At 39.9% G+C, this 15,087-nt stretch overlaps 1 protein-coding gene across 5 annotated transcripts in view; it reads left to right on the top strand.

The window, feature by feature from the left end:
• Positions 1-15,087, top strand: part of UGGT1 (UDP-glucose glycoprotein glucosyltransferase 1) — a 113,442-nt gene that overhangs the window by 31,995 nt on the left and 66,360 nt on the right. For all 5 annotated transcript variants that reach the window (XM_010342230.3, XM_010342229.3, XM_003931603.4 and 2 more), the window contains 4 exons: positions 3,543-3,634; positions 5,651-5,801; positions 9,221-9,340; positions 10,965-11,050. In XM_010342230.3, the coding sequence (XP_010340532.1) occupies positions 3,543-3,634; positions 5,651-5,801; positions 9,221-9,340; positions 10,965-11,050 (449 nt within the window). The remainder of the gene's footprint in view (positions 1-3,542; positions 3,635-5,650; positions 5,802-9,220; positions 9,341-10,964; positions 11,051-15,087) is intronic.

Here is a 15,087-nt window from a genome sequence, read left to right as displayed (position 1 = left end):
TTAGCCAATTCTTCTGATATTTGTCTCCAGAATTCTAGCTTACATTGATACTTATTTTTTATGTTCAGACTGTGTATGTTGATCTCCTAGTTAAACAATGAGGCTTAACTTTCTTTCACTGCCTCCCCCTCTGTGTCCCACCACTGTTCCATATTGGCACTGCTCTGTCTGTCTGTCTTCTCCACGTTGGATATTGTGATTTTATCTGGCTTTGCTGTGGTCTGACATGGACTGGTTGCTCTTTATGCCTAGCGCATGCTGGTCATCATCCTGGGACCTTTCTTTAACCTCCTTTGTTGGATTCTTTGTTCCTTGATTCCATGTCTTCTTTGGTTTGGGTTTATTTCCTTATTTTGGTACAGCACATCATTCTTTGTGCGAAAAGTTGCCTGGGAAGCAAATTTGAAATTCTGAAAAGTCAAGTTTCTACTTGTTTTTATTGATAGCTGGTTGTACAATATTGGCAGGTTATACAATTCTAGGTTGGAAGTCACTTTGAAATTTGAAGCAAGGCATTGCCTCTTGGAATTTCGGTTTCCATTGTGGCTGTTGAGAAGTCTGAAGCATTTGTGTAAGATCTCTCTAGGATCTTTTCTTTGACTTTAGTAATCTAAAATTTCATAATTATATGTGTTTTTCAAAAATCTCTGCTGTTGGATGGTTGGTGGGCCCTTAAAATCTGGAAAATCCTTTAGTTTTGGGAAATTTTCTTGAATTCTTTGTATTTCTTTTCTCTGGTTTATGTTCCTCTTTTCCTAGAGATATTTATTTCTTTATTTTTTAAAATGTTGCATCTCTGTCTGGTTTGGCCTTTTAAGTTTCAAAGTCTTTTCTTTCCTATTCTTTTTTTCAAAAAAAAAAAAAAAAAAAACACTTTCTGGGAAGAGTTTTCAACCTGTTTGTATTTTTTTTCCTTTAGTTGTCAAGTATTTAATTTTCAGATGTTTCTATTGTTCTTTTTGTGGTGTTCCTGTGTCTCTCTGAAGAAAGTGGTGCTTGTGTTTTCTGTCTGCAAAATCTGTTTCCTCTTAAGCTGTGTCTTTGGGTTTTGGTCTCTTTAATGGTGGAGGCCTTCCTCAGAGTGAGGCACTGAGGACCTGGTTGGAAATCCTAATGATGTGGCTTTGTGACTGTAGGGTGTTCTATTGTGACCATTTCCTAGGGAACCCGGATGACAGTATCTTTGTCCCATTTCTTTTGGGTTGGTCAGTTTTTGTCAGTCTCCGGAAAAGGATCTGTCAGTCTTCTGTCTGGAGGGTGAATCTGTTTGCTAGAGCTGTAGAAAAAGTAGGGAGGGAAGAGTCTTTGGTGACTGGGCTTTGATTCCTGGTTTTCTTTGTGGGGTCCCTTTTCTATGTGTGCTCGATCTGCCATGGTCCACAGATGTTCTGCTTCGATCTTTTCCAGGGAATGAGCCTTCATTTTGCCGGAATAGGGGGAGCACTTACTGCAGCACTTGGCTGAGGGAAATCAGTTGGGGGGCTGGAGGATTTTGTCTTTGTGTCAGAACTTGTTGTTTAGCTGATAATCACCCCTTGTACATATCCTGTGTGCTGCCAGTCTTCGGTGAATTTGGTGAATTCCACAGGGTGACATAGGTTTCTTGTTGACCTGTCCTGTTGTTGGCTTAGCATTCAGCTTTCTCAGATCAGCTGGGACAGTAACTCCTTACCCACCTCTCTTCCAGCTTCCAAAATTTGGTGACTTTTTTTTTTTTTTACCTGTTCTTTTTGTCCTTGTGGATTTATAACTGGAAAAGTCCCTCTGCTTACATTTCAATAGAGTTTCAGGAGGGAAAAATTTCTTATGTTCAGTTAACTATCTTTACCACAGATTTCCTTAATCTTTACATCTGAGATATTAGTTAAGTACATATGAAGAATAAATGTTTCTCAAATGCTTACTAAATTGAAAAACCTTATTGAGAGTTTTTACTTTTTAATTTCCAAAATAAAAATATCAAACATTATCTTAAATTTAGGGCCTTTTTCCCCCTAGGGAAGACAAAATTATACTGTATTGCTGTTTCATAGAGTCTTTATTTTGAGTAAGACATTTTATTAAAGCATAAAATGTGTGTGTATATATATTTTTATTTTTTTTTTTTGAGATAGAGTCTTGCTCTGTCCCTTAGGCTGGACTGCAGTGACGTGATCTTGGCTCACTGCATCCTCCGCCTCCCAGTTCAAGCAGTTCTCCTGCCTCAGCCTCCCAAGTAGCTAGGATTATATGTGTGCGCCACCATGCCTGGCTAATTTTTGTATTATTGGTAGAGATGGAGTTTCACCATTTTGGTGAGGTTAGTCTTGAACTCCTGACCTCATGATCTGCCCGCCTCAGCCTCCCAAAGTGCTGGGATTACAGGCTTGAGCCACCACACCCAGCCAAAATGTCTTTATGTATACACACACACACATACACACACACACACTTTTTGAGACCTTGCCTCGCTCTGTCACCCAGAGTGCAGTGGCACGATCTTGGTTCACTGCAACCTCTGCCTCCCAGGTTCAAGTGATTCACCTGCCTCAGCCTCCTGAATAGCTGGAATTACAGGTGTCTGCCCCCACACCCAGCTAATTTTTTGTAATTTTAGTAGAGATGGGGTTTCACCTTGTTGGCCAGGCTGATCTCAAACTCCTGACCTCAGGTAAGCCCCTGCCTCAGACTCCCAAAGTTCTGGGATCATAGACAAGAGCCACCGTGCCCAGCCCAAAATATATACATTTTATATGAAGCATACAAAGAGGTACACAAATCCTCAGTCATTAGTTTGATGAACTTTCCCAAAACGAACCCATCTATATTACCATCATCCATACCTAGAAATAGATATGACTGTATTCAGCAGCTCAGGGTCAGTCTTTTTTTTTTTTTTTTTTTTCCTTCTGAGACAGCCTTGCTCTGTCACTCAAGCTGGAGTGCAGTGGCGTGATCTCGGCTCAATGTAGCCTCTACCTCCTGGGTTCAAGAGATTCTCGTGCCTCAGCCTCCCAGGCAGCTGGGACTACAGATGCACGCTACCATAGCTGGTTAATTTTTCTATTTTTAGTAGAGATGGGGTTTTGCCATGTTGTCCAGGCTGGTCTCCATCTCCTGGCCTCCTGTGCTCCACCTGCCTTGGCCTCCCAAAGTGCTAGGATTACAGATGTGAGCCACTGTGCCTGGCCCAGGTCAGTCTTTGTTATCATCTGAGGGTGCTGTGTATGCATCCAGGTGTAAGTAAATATGAATTCTCTCCCTTGGAAGAAATTCCAGTTTTCAAGTGATAGACCTTTCAATGATCTGCTTTTTTTTCTCTTCTTTTTAAAATCGAGAAGTAAAACTTGGATATTTTTGTGGCGTACAACGTGTTTTGCAATATGTATACACTAAGGTATTATCCCCGTCTTGCTTGCCATTGAATTGCAAGGGCACCTTGAAGCAAGTCTTAGCTCTGCCTTAGGTTGCCAAGATTTGTAAAGATAGTGAAGCCCAGAAACACTGAAATTTTAAAAAAAATATTCTCTCACAGCTCCCTAATAATTATTAAAATTTTTCAGTATTTCAAGGGAACTTTAGGATTACAACCTGGAGATTCAGCTCTCTTCATCAATGGACTTCACATTGATTTAGATACACAGGATATATTCAGGTATGGATAATATTTTTCATTCTCTGAAAAGTTTTTGTAACGTGTAGTTCCTTGTGACATGTTCGTATTGGCATTCATTCTTGATATGGCATGATGGAAAGCTTGATGGCTTACCAGGCCCAGCTGGGTGGAAATGGGCAGTGGGCATATGCTGTGACTAGGATGGGCAGGATGACATGTCTCCATCTTGTGTTCAGGGCCTGAGTGTTTTCAGAGGCTGCCCTTTTAGAGCTATACTTTTCCACTTAACCATGGGAACAGAGAAAAGAACAGGTGCTTTGGCTTTTGGAAAAGTGTGAGGTAGATTTATTAAAAATACTATCATTGAATGGGCATGGTGGCTCACGCCTGTAATCCCAACACTTTGAGAGGCCAAGCCCGGCGCATTACCTGAGGTCAGGAGTTTGATACCAGCCTGGCCAGCATGGTGAAACCCTGTCTCTACTAAAAATACAAAAATTTCTCGCCGGGCATGGTGGCTCACTTCTGTAATCCAAGCACTTTGGAGGCCAAGGCTGGTAGATCACCTGACGTCGGGAGTTCAAGACCAGCCTGACCAACGTGGTGAAACCCCATCTTAAAAAAAAAAAAAAAAAAAATTCTGTCCCCACAAGGCCAGAAAAAAAACAAACAAACAAAACTTAGCCACGTGTGGTGGTATGTGCCTGTAATCCCAGCTAGGGGAGGCTGAGGCAGGAGAATTGCTTGAACCCAGGAGGCGGAGATTGTAGTGAGCTGAAATTACGCCATTGCACTCCAGCCTGAGCAACACGAGTGCGACTCCGTCTCAAAAAAAAAAAAAAAAAAAAAAAAAATGCCGTCTCTGGTGACAGGCACAGTGGCTGACACCTGTAATCCCAGCACTTTGGGAGGTTGGGGCAGGCAGATCACTTTCGATCATGAGTTTAAGAGCAACCTGGGCCAGGCACAGTGGCTCACGCCTGTAATCCAAGCACTTTGGAGGCCAAGGCAGGTGGATCACCTGAGGTTGGGAGTTCAAGACCAGCCTGACCAACATGGTGAAACCCCGTCTTAAAAAAAAAAAAAAAAAAAAGCTATCAATCGATTAAAAAAAAAGAGCAGCCTGGCCAACGTGGTGAAACACCATCTCTACTAAAAATACAAAAATTAGCCATGCATGATAGTGCATGCCTGTAGTCCCAGCTACTTGGGAGGCTGAGGTTGCAGTGAGCTCAGACTGTACCACAACACTCTAGCCTGGGCCACAGAGCAAGACTCCATCTCAAAAAAAAAAAAAAAAAAGAAAAAAAATACTGTCTCTTGTGTCTCAGAAGGTGTTCTGTCTAAATATATTATTCGAATATCCATTTCTTGTTAAAATGTGGTTCAGGATTACATTGCATTCTATTGTCTTCATGATTCTGGGCTGGGTAGCACTCAGGTAGAATTCAGACTTTATTCGTTTGTTATTTTCAGACAGTCAAAATTTTTTTTGTCACATCATCTTATTTCTTCTTCCTGTCTATCTTTTCTGTCTCTCACAGCAAACTTCTAAGTTGGGTGTGGATTCTTCCAGCCTTTTTTCTGTGGTCATATGTTTGCCTCTGTGAATTGGTACTGACATTGAAACATATATTAAGCATATATAATATAGTAGTATCTTTTTTTAATTTTTATTTTGCGATAATTATAAATTCACATGCAGATATAAGAAAGAATACAGAGAGATTAATGTACTGTTTTTAAAATCATGTGATATAAAAGTGCATACCCTAAAATACCCTAAAGGGTTATTTCATCCTCAATTTGTATGTTTATTCTTTGAGATAACTTACATATATAACAGTGAATATGAATAAAGATGAACCAAGAAATCAGTCTTAACTGCTTTCTTCTGCATACTTTGAGCAGACGAAACTAGAGAGGAGTTCCAGTTCTTAATTTCTCAATTAATTTGATTTGGCATTGAGATTGAACTGATACATTTTTTTTTTCATGGTGAGAATTTTTTTAAGCATTTTTCTCCTACTAAATACCTTTCTGTTTCTCCCCCAGTTTGTTTGATATGTTGAGAAATGAAGCTCGGGTAATGGAGGGTCTGCATAGATTGGGAATAGAAGGCCTTTCTCTGCATAATGTTTTGAAGCTGAACATCCAGCCCTCTGAGACTGACTATGCAGTAGACATCAGGAGTCCTGCTATTTCAGTGAGTATTTTTTTTTTTTAGGGTGATCAAAGGACTTTCTGACCAGGAATCTTTATTATGATTTTCAAATTTGTCTCCTATGAGGGTGAAGTCTTACACCATTTCTTTTGTTGATGTGAAAGATTTATAGTCACTTATATGGGACTTTGTGTATGTAATAAATTAGGCCCTTAAATGCTCCAAAAAAGTTGGGTTATTGTTGCTAATGTGGTTAAGGCAGTGATTTTTTTTTTTTTTGAGACAGTCTTGCTCTGTCGTCCAGGCTGAAGTGCAGTGGTGTGATCCTGGCTTACTGCAACCTTTGCCTCCCAGGTTTAAGCAGTTCTGCCTCAGCCTCCTGAGTAACTGGGATTACAGGTGCATGCCACCATGCCCAACTAATTTTTGTAGTTTTAGTAGAGATGAGGTTTCACCATATTGGTCAGGCTGGTCACGAACTCCTGACCTCAGGTGATTCACCCACCTTGGTTTCCCAAAGTGCTCAGATTACAGGTGTGAGCCAACATGCCTCGCCAAACGGTGATTTTTTTTCACTTCAGCATGCCCCTAGGGTTCAGGTGATCATCTCTTGAAAAAGTGTTTAATTTGTATTTTCTCAATGGCATACAGTTCTTGTGTGATTTTGTGACATCTGTAAATTAAAACTATTATCAAAAATGTCACTTTTTAGTTAAGAACCTTCTTTAGTAGGATTTTGGTATTTGATATTTGAAGGATTTATATAGATTTTTGCCTGCTGTGGGATCTTTCTGAGCCGTTGTCTTGTCATCTGTCAGAGAATGTGGGGAATAGTGCTGGGCGTGGTGGCTCATGCCTGTAATCCCAGCACTCTGGGAAGCTGGACACGGGCAGATCACCTGAGGTCAGGAGTTCAGGACTAGCTTGGCCAACCAAAATAGTGAAACCCCATCTCTACTCAAAATACAAAAATTAGCCAGATGTGATGGCATGCACCTGTAATTCCAGCTACTTAGGAGGCTGAAGCAGGAGAATCACTTGAACCTGGCAGGTGGAGGTTGCAGTGAGCTGAGATCATGCCACTGCACTCCAGCCTGGGTGGCAGAGCAAAGACTCCATCTCAAAAAGAGAAAGAGAGAGGGAGAAGGTGGGGAGTAGTGTCATCTTGGGCAGTCATGGTAAAAATAAAAGGGGAGAGCTGATCTGATTTTTTTTTTGTTTCTGTACTGCATATTTATTTAAGAGAAATAATATAGAATGTAGATGATCATTACTTGAATTCACACTTGGTGATACAACTTATTTTGATGAAGACATTGTAAATGTCATTTGTTTTTCTGTTAACAATACTTATAAGGAGTAAAGGATAATAACTTCAACATGACACACATTTATACAAACATAAAGGGACTAACAACCATAAAACCCATCATTATGCCTACTGTCTTAACATTTAGTCATTTTGTGTTAGATTTAATTTTTTTTTGGAAAAAAAAGTTTTAGTTGAAGCCCTTCTTTGTCCCTTACCAGCCTCCCTCTCCTTCCTGCAGTTTGTTTCTTTTCTCAAGTTGGTGTGCATTCCCTTGCCTCTTATTTTATCCTTTTATTCCTATCAGATTTTTTTTTCTTTCTTTTGTTATTTTAGCGACGAGTCTCACTATTTTGCCCAGGCTGGACTCAGATTCCTGGGGTCAAGCAATCCTCTTGCCTCAGCTTCCCGAGTAACTGGAACCATAGATATGCACAACTATGCCTGGCTCCTATTTAATAATTTAAAAATTTTGATAATCTGGCCAGGCTCAATGGCTCACGCCAGTAATCTCAGCACTTTGGGAGGTCGTGGTGGGCAGATCACTTTAGCTCAGGAGTTTGAGACCTGCCTGGCCAACATGGCAAAACCCTGCTGGAGTGTAGGGAAGCAATCATAGCTTACTGTAGCCTTGAACTCCTGTGTTCCAGACATCTTTCCGCTTCAGCCTCCTGATCCATTGCTCTTTGTGGATATGGAGTAGTTTCTAATTTTGCTGTTGTAAACACAACTGTAGTTAGGTTCTTTTTTTCCTCTCTTTTTGTGTATACATGTGAATTTATTTGGGGTAGATACCTGGATCTAGAGTACTTAGTGGTACTGGATTTATTTTAGAAAAATTAGTGCCAATATAGTCTTCAACTTTATTAGATCTAGTTCTCTAAAGTGATTGTCCACACACTAGCATTGCATGAGAGTTCTTTTTCCTTTATATCTTTTCCTGTTCTTGGATCTTGACAAACTTTCACTTTTTTTGTCTAGCAAGTGTGAAATTTCATTGAGGTCTTAGCTCATAGTTCCTAGATTACAATTGAGGGTGTACACATTTCTTATGTTTATTGCCCATTTTGGGTTTCCTCTGTGAATTTCTTATTCGTACCATTTTTTTAAAATTGTTTTTTACTTTTTTTCCCCCTTTGTTCTTAAAAAGTTTAGTTCTGAGCGCAGTGGCTCATGCCTGTAATCTGAGCACATTGGGAGGCCGAGGTGGGCGGATCACTTGAGGTCAGGAGTTTGAGATGACCCTAGCCAACACGGCGAAACCCTGTCTCTACTAAAAATATAAAAATTAGCCAGTTACGGTGGTGAGTGCCTGTAGTTCCAGCTACTTGGAAGGTTGAGACACGAGAATTGCTTGAACCCAAGAAGCAGAGATTGCAGTGAGCCAAGATTGCTCCATTGTACTCTATCTAACCTGGTTGACAGAGAGAGACTCCATCTCAAAAAATGTTATTTTGCTTCTTTATCTTATTTTTATGCCTTTATTCATTCTTGACACTAGTCCTTTATTGGGTTTGTTGTTTACAAATGTCTTAATCTATTCTGTGGCTCGTCTTTTAGTCACTCATTTTTTTACTCGATCTTTTTATTTTTTATTTTTTTGTTTTTTGAGATAGGGTCTTGCCCTGTTGCTCAGGCTGGAGTGCAGTGGTGCACGATCATGGCTCACTGTAGTCTCAAACCCCTTGGGATCAGGTGATTCTCCTGCATCAGCCTCCTGAGTGGCTGGGACAGCAGCCACCATGCCTGGCTTATATATATATTTTTTAAAGACGGGGTTTCACCATGTTGGTCAGGCTGGTCTTGAACTCCTGACTTCAGGTGATCCGCCTGCCTTGGCCTCCAAAGTGCTTGGATTACAGGCGTGAGCCTCCATGCCTGGCCAAATTTTTATATATTTTTGAAAGTGATGGAGGTCTCATAATATTGTCCAGGCTGGTCTTGAACTCCTGCGTTCAAGCAGTCCTGACTTACTTAACCTCCCAAAGTGCTAGGATTACAGATGTGAGCCACTGCACACAACATTTTTATCTTTGAAAATGGTCTTGTCTTGTGATTCTTCTTAAAAATAATTTGAAGACTTACTGTTGTTATTGCAATAATACTAACTGGTGACTAATGTGCATGCATCTTATTGTGTTATTTTTTGTAGTGGGTCAACAACCTGGAGGTTGACAGCAGATATAACTCGTGGCCTTCTAGTTTACAAGAGTTGCTTCGACCCACTTTTCCTGGTGTTATTCGACAGATCAGGAAAAACTTACATAATATGGTAAGTAAAGCTTATGGTCTGGCTGTGAACTCTGTTTCTCCCTTGGCTGGTCCCTCCTTTTTTGTCATATATAGAATGGTCACTTCTCACCTTTACTAGCTGCTTCCTCCCCAGGCCTCCATCAAATACTCTCTCTATTCACGCTGGAAGGGACTGTAATGTACTGACCAGTTTCGGGGCTGTGGGATGTAACAGCAGCGTTTCAGCCCCGCTTGGAGTGTAGGGAAATGCTCATTTTTAACACGAAGGTTTAGACTTTGTTTTAGTCTTTTAGTTTGTTTTTAGTTTTAAAACATTTTATTTTTAATTTTAAAACATTTTTTATTTTATAATTTTTATTTTTTTGAATCAGCTTTTCCACATGAAAAAATTTCTCTCTTCATACTCTTCACACCATTCAGTGATGCTTTTCTTTTTAAGACTTCATGTTTTTTAGAGCAGTTTTAGATTTATAAGCAATGTTGTTTTATTAGTTTTAAAATAGCTCTCTTTTTTTATGTAAGAAGGTGCATATTGCTACTGTTTTTCTTTAATATCTTAATCCCTAAAATTCAGCAGTTTAATTTATTATCTTAAATAAGGCTGTTTGTCAACTCCTACTTGTTATTCCTTCTTGCACTGCTTTCGAGAGAGAGAATGAGGGTTCTTAACTGGCCCACTTTTTTCCTCACATTTCTTTCCCTTCCTTGACACAGCTGGGAAAGAGATAAGGGTAGGGTTAGTGCCAAGGTTTGCCTCCTCAGAACTTGCAGGGGAAATTGCCCTCTCTACTTTTCTTTCTTTCTCTCTCTTTTTTTTTTTCAGATGGAATCTCACTCTTTTGCCCAGGCTGGAGTGCAGTGGCAGGATCGCAGCTCCCTGCAACCTCTGCCCCCAGGGTTCAAGCGATTCTCCTGCCTCAGCCTCCCAAGTAGCTAGGATTACAGGCACGCACCACCACGCCCGGCTTATTTTTTATATTTTTAGTAGAGATGGCGTTTTACTGTGTTGGCTGGGTGGTCTCAAAACTCCTGAACTCAGGTGATCCACCCACCTTCGCCTCCCAAAGTGCTGGGATTACAGGTTTGAGCCACCACACCTGACCAGTTTTCTTTCTCTTGAAAACGCTTCTCTCCCTTTTAGTCAGAATTTAAATCTTGTTCTGTTTTACCGTATGTCTGAATTTTATTAAGTGAGAGAATACGTGTAAGTTGCCTAGCACATAATAAGTGCTTATGTGCTTACCTGACAGATGTGACTGTGGTCTCATAATTAGGTTCTAAGTGAATTCTTAATTCAGAGATCCTCAGAAGTGAGTATACAGAAAGGTAGGCTCCATTTGTGAAGGTGAGAGAGTTGCTAAACTTGGTTTTTGTTTGGTGTAGCTAAAGAACAGGCATCAGCACTCTGGAGTACAGTTCCCATGTTACCAGTGTAAGTCCATGAAAAAATCACCTAGCCTTTCAGTACCACATTTTTTTGAACATATAGGGAGGTAGCTGCTATTTGTATAATTTATCTTTTATGTGGTTTGAGCATAGTTCAGAAAAGATTGGCTTCATGTACAGTGACTAATACATTTTTCTTGGCCCACAGATATTTGAATAAATGTCATTTCATGTGTTCTTGTCCTTTTCTTCAACAGGTTTTCATAGTTGATCCTGCTCATGAGACCACAACAGAGTTGATTAACACAGCTGAGATGTTCCTTAGTAATCATATACCACTAAGGTAACACTGTTACTGATTTGATGATATATCTAATTTAGCTGAGATTTTATTTGTCATTTTTAAATGCAAGTCTGGTGCTACTTAGTTGTAGGATAATTAATAGTATAGATCACTAATGGCAGTTTTATCTTCTGGTCAGTATGAAGCCAGTGTCTTTTGGGACTGAGAATTTGCTTCTCAGTGAATAGAAGCTTACCACCATTGAATTATCAATAAATAGCCCATGTAAAAATAGTTTGTGGCTGCAGCTTGCGTCCCAATGGAAGGGAATTTTTCCAGGTGAGTGTCCACATCACAAAACCTATTTCCACTTTCAGAAGAGATATAAAGCATTGCCAGTAACTTGTTAGACTGTCAAGGACCAAATATATACACAACCTTTTGTAGATGCAAACAGTAACAGTTACTTCATTTCTGTTGCCAAACCTGTCATCAGGGTACTGAATGGCTGGATTTCCACTGTCCTTTCAAGAACAGTTTTTTTTTTTTTTAAAGGTTTTGCATATAAATGCTAAGATATTTTCACCTATATTCTCAATAATTCTATGTGTTGGTGAAATTTTAATTCTTAGAAAATGTGAAAATAAAGATTAACTCTTTATTCAATAAATATTACTGTGTGTTCCGTGACTACTACTGAGCTGAATGCTGTGAATATATATGCCTTATTCTACCTTCTTGGAAAAGATCCTCTGTATACTTTCAAATGCTTTAGGAAGATATATGATCAACTGTAAGGTTAGTTATAACCTACTGGTTAGTTATAAGTGCATTAGAATTTCAGGGAAATAAAAACTCATTGAGATATTTGGGAAGCACAAAGGTTTATGGAGAAGTTGGATTTCAGACAGGCTTTGAGGAAAACAGAGGGTTCTGTGGTTGAATAATGACATTTTTTGTATAAAGCATGAATACATCTGGTTAGATGGAAGAACCTGTTACTGGATTAAAGCCAGAGCTATGTTTTGATTAGAAGAGAAATATAAGAACACGGAAGAAGTTAGGTCATGGTACACAGTTGGCACTTACACAATATTTCTTGAATTGAGGGATGAGAAGAGGGCATGTGATCTTCAGGTTGCAAAGGTAGGTAAGAATAAGGCACTTGAACTCCTACGCAACTGAGAGATTGTGAGTAGTTGGAGAGAGCTAGGCATATAGGCTGTTCTTTTCTTCTTTGTAGGAGCTCATGTGGTCCTGCATGTTGACTACTAAATAATGATACATTATTATTAACTAAACTCCGTAGTTTATATTAGGATTCATTATTTGTGTTGATGACACAAATGTATGATGTCAAGTATTCACATTACAATACAGTTTAATACAGATTAGTTTCACTTCCCTAAAACTCTCTTGTGCTTCACTTGTTTATCTCTTCTTCCCTATCCCTATGTCTTTGGCAACTGCTCATCTTTCTACTGTTTTCATAGTTGTGCATTTTCCAGAACGTTCTGTGGTTGCAGTCACTGCTGATTTTTCTACTGTCTATAGTTTCACATTTTCCAGAACATTCTATGGTTGCGGTTGTACAGCATATAGCTTATTTAGATTGGTGTCTTTCACTTAGCAATGTGCATTTAGGCTTCCTCTTGTGTCTTCTTATGGCTTGATATCTCGTGTCTTTTTATCACTGGATAATAGTCATTATATGGATGTCCCCCCATTAACTTATTCATTCACTTAATTGAAAGATACCTTAGTTGCCTACAAGTTTTGGCAGTTATGAATAAAGCTGCTATAAACATCTGGGTGCAGGTATCTGTGCGGACATGCCATCAGCTTCTTTGGATAAATACCAAAAAGCATGATTGCTGCCTCATGTGTTAAGACTGTGCTTAGTTTTGTAAGAACCTGCGGAACTGTGTTCCAAAGTAGTGGCATCATTTTGCATTCCCTCCAGCAGTGAATGAGAGATTCTGTTGCTCCACATCCTTGCCAGCATTTGGTGTTGCCAGCATTTAGGATTTTGATCATTCTGATAGGTGTGTGATGGTATGTCATTGTTTAATTTGCCGTTCCCTAATGCCATGTGATGTTCAGGATATACTTATATTTATCATCTATCTGTATATCTTGTTTGGTGAAGTGTCTTTGTCCTTTTTTTCCTTTTTTTTCCCCTGTACTTTTGTCCATTTTTAAAACTTTGGTTGGTTGTTTTCTTTTTTTTTTTTTTTTGAGACGGAGTTTTGTTCTTGTTACCCAGGCTGGAGTGCAATGGCACGATCTCGGCTCACCTCTGCCTCCTGGGTTCAAGCAATTCTCCTGCCTCAGCCTCTCGAGTAGCGGGGATTACAGGCGCGTGCCACCATGCCCAGCTAATTTTTGTATTTTTAGTAGAGACGGGTTTCACCTTGTTGACCAGGATGGTCTCGATCTCTTGACCTCGTGATCCACCTGCCTTGGTCTCCCAAAGTGCTGGGATTATAGGCGTGAGCCACCGCGCCCAGCCTGTTGTTTTCTTACTGTTGAGTGTAGGCCCTGTGCAGTGGTTTACGCCTGTAATCCCAGGACTTTGGGAGGCCAAGGTGGAGGAATTGCTTGAGGCCAGGATTTGAGATCACTGTGGGCAACCTGGGAAGACCCCATCTCTACAAAGAATTAAAAAATAGTAGCCAGGCATGGTGGCACATGCCTGTAGCCCCAGATACTTGGGAGGCTGAAGTGGAGGATTGTTTGAGCCCAGAGGTTTGAGGCTGCAGTGACCTGATCATGCCGCTGCACTCTGTCCTTGGCAACAGAGCAAGACCCTGTCTGAGAAACAAAAAAGAGGAGTTGCATATTTTGTTTACCTGTCCTTTATCAGATGGTTGTTTTGCAAAGATTTTCTGCCACTCTACAGCTTGCCCTTTAGTTCTCTTAATAGTGTCTTTCACAGGACAGACTTTTTTTTTTTTTTTTTTTTTTTCTGTTTTGAGATGGAGTCTCACTCTGTCACCCAGCCTGGAGTGCACGATCTTGGCTCACTGCAACCTCTGCCTCTTGGCTTCAAGTGATTTTTCTGCCTCAGCCTCCTGAATAGCTGGGATTAAAGGTGTACGCCACCATGCCCGGCTAATTTTTTTGTATTTTTAGTAGAGATGGGGTTTTACCATCTTGGCCCAGCTGATCTTGAACCTGACCTCATGATCCACCCGCCTCAGCCTCCCAAAGTGCTGGGATTACAGGCATGAATCATGGCACCCAGCTGACATTTTTAATTTTAGTGAAGTCCAAATTAACCAAATGTTGCCTTTCATGAATTGTGCTTTTGGATCTAACATCATTGCCAATCCCGAGATCACCTAAATTTTCCTCTTTGCTGTTGTCTAGGAATTTTAGTTTTTGTGTTTTACATTTGGACTTATGATCCACTTTGAATTAATTTTTGTGAAAGAGATAAGGTCTGTGTCTAGACTGATTAATTTGCATGTGCATGTCCGGTTGTTCAGCACCATTTGTTGAAAAGTTGATTCTTTGTCCATTGAACTGCTTTTGCCCCAATATAGTTAGTGCAATTTTTTTTTTTTGCCAGCCTATCTATAGATATATAATGGTGTCTCTGTGGTTAATTCCTTTATTTTAAAATTTAAAATCAGATAAACTTTAACCTTGGTTATTGCTATTTGTTGTGGGACAATTGTAAACCTTTTTTGGCGTTTCTTTTACCAGTAATTCTGATACTGCATATGCTAAATGTTACAATCCCCACCTTTCTGTTTAGTTTTACAGTGTGAAAATTTGTATGTCTTCTAAATTTTGTTTAAAAGCAGAAAAAATCCTACAACTGTAGCAACACTCTTCATGTCAGTAAAGGAATCTTTTCATGACATGGAAATGACTTGCTTTAACTGTAGAAAGGTCTAAGTCACATTTGAGAGCCTGATTTTTTAATACTTTGTAAGTGGCTGGGTGTGGTAGCTCATGCCTGTAATCCCAGCACTTTGGGAGGCCGAGGCTGATGGATCACCTGAGGTAAGGAGTTCGATACCAGCCTGGCCAACATGGTGAAACCCCATCTCTACTAAAACTACAAAAAATTAGCCAGGGGTAGAAGC

Source organism: Saimiri boliviensis, chromosome 5 (assembly GCF_048565385.1).
Source record: "Saimiri boliviensis isolate mSaiBol1 chromosome 5, mSaiBol1.pri, whole genome shotgun sequence".
NCBI lineage: Eukaryota > Metazoa > Chordata > Mammalia > Primates > Cebidae > Saimiri > Saimiri boliviensis.
This window is presented reverse-complemented; position numbering and strand designations above follow the sequence as displayed.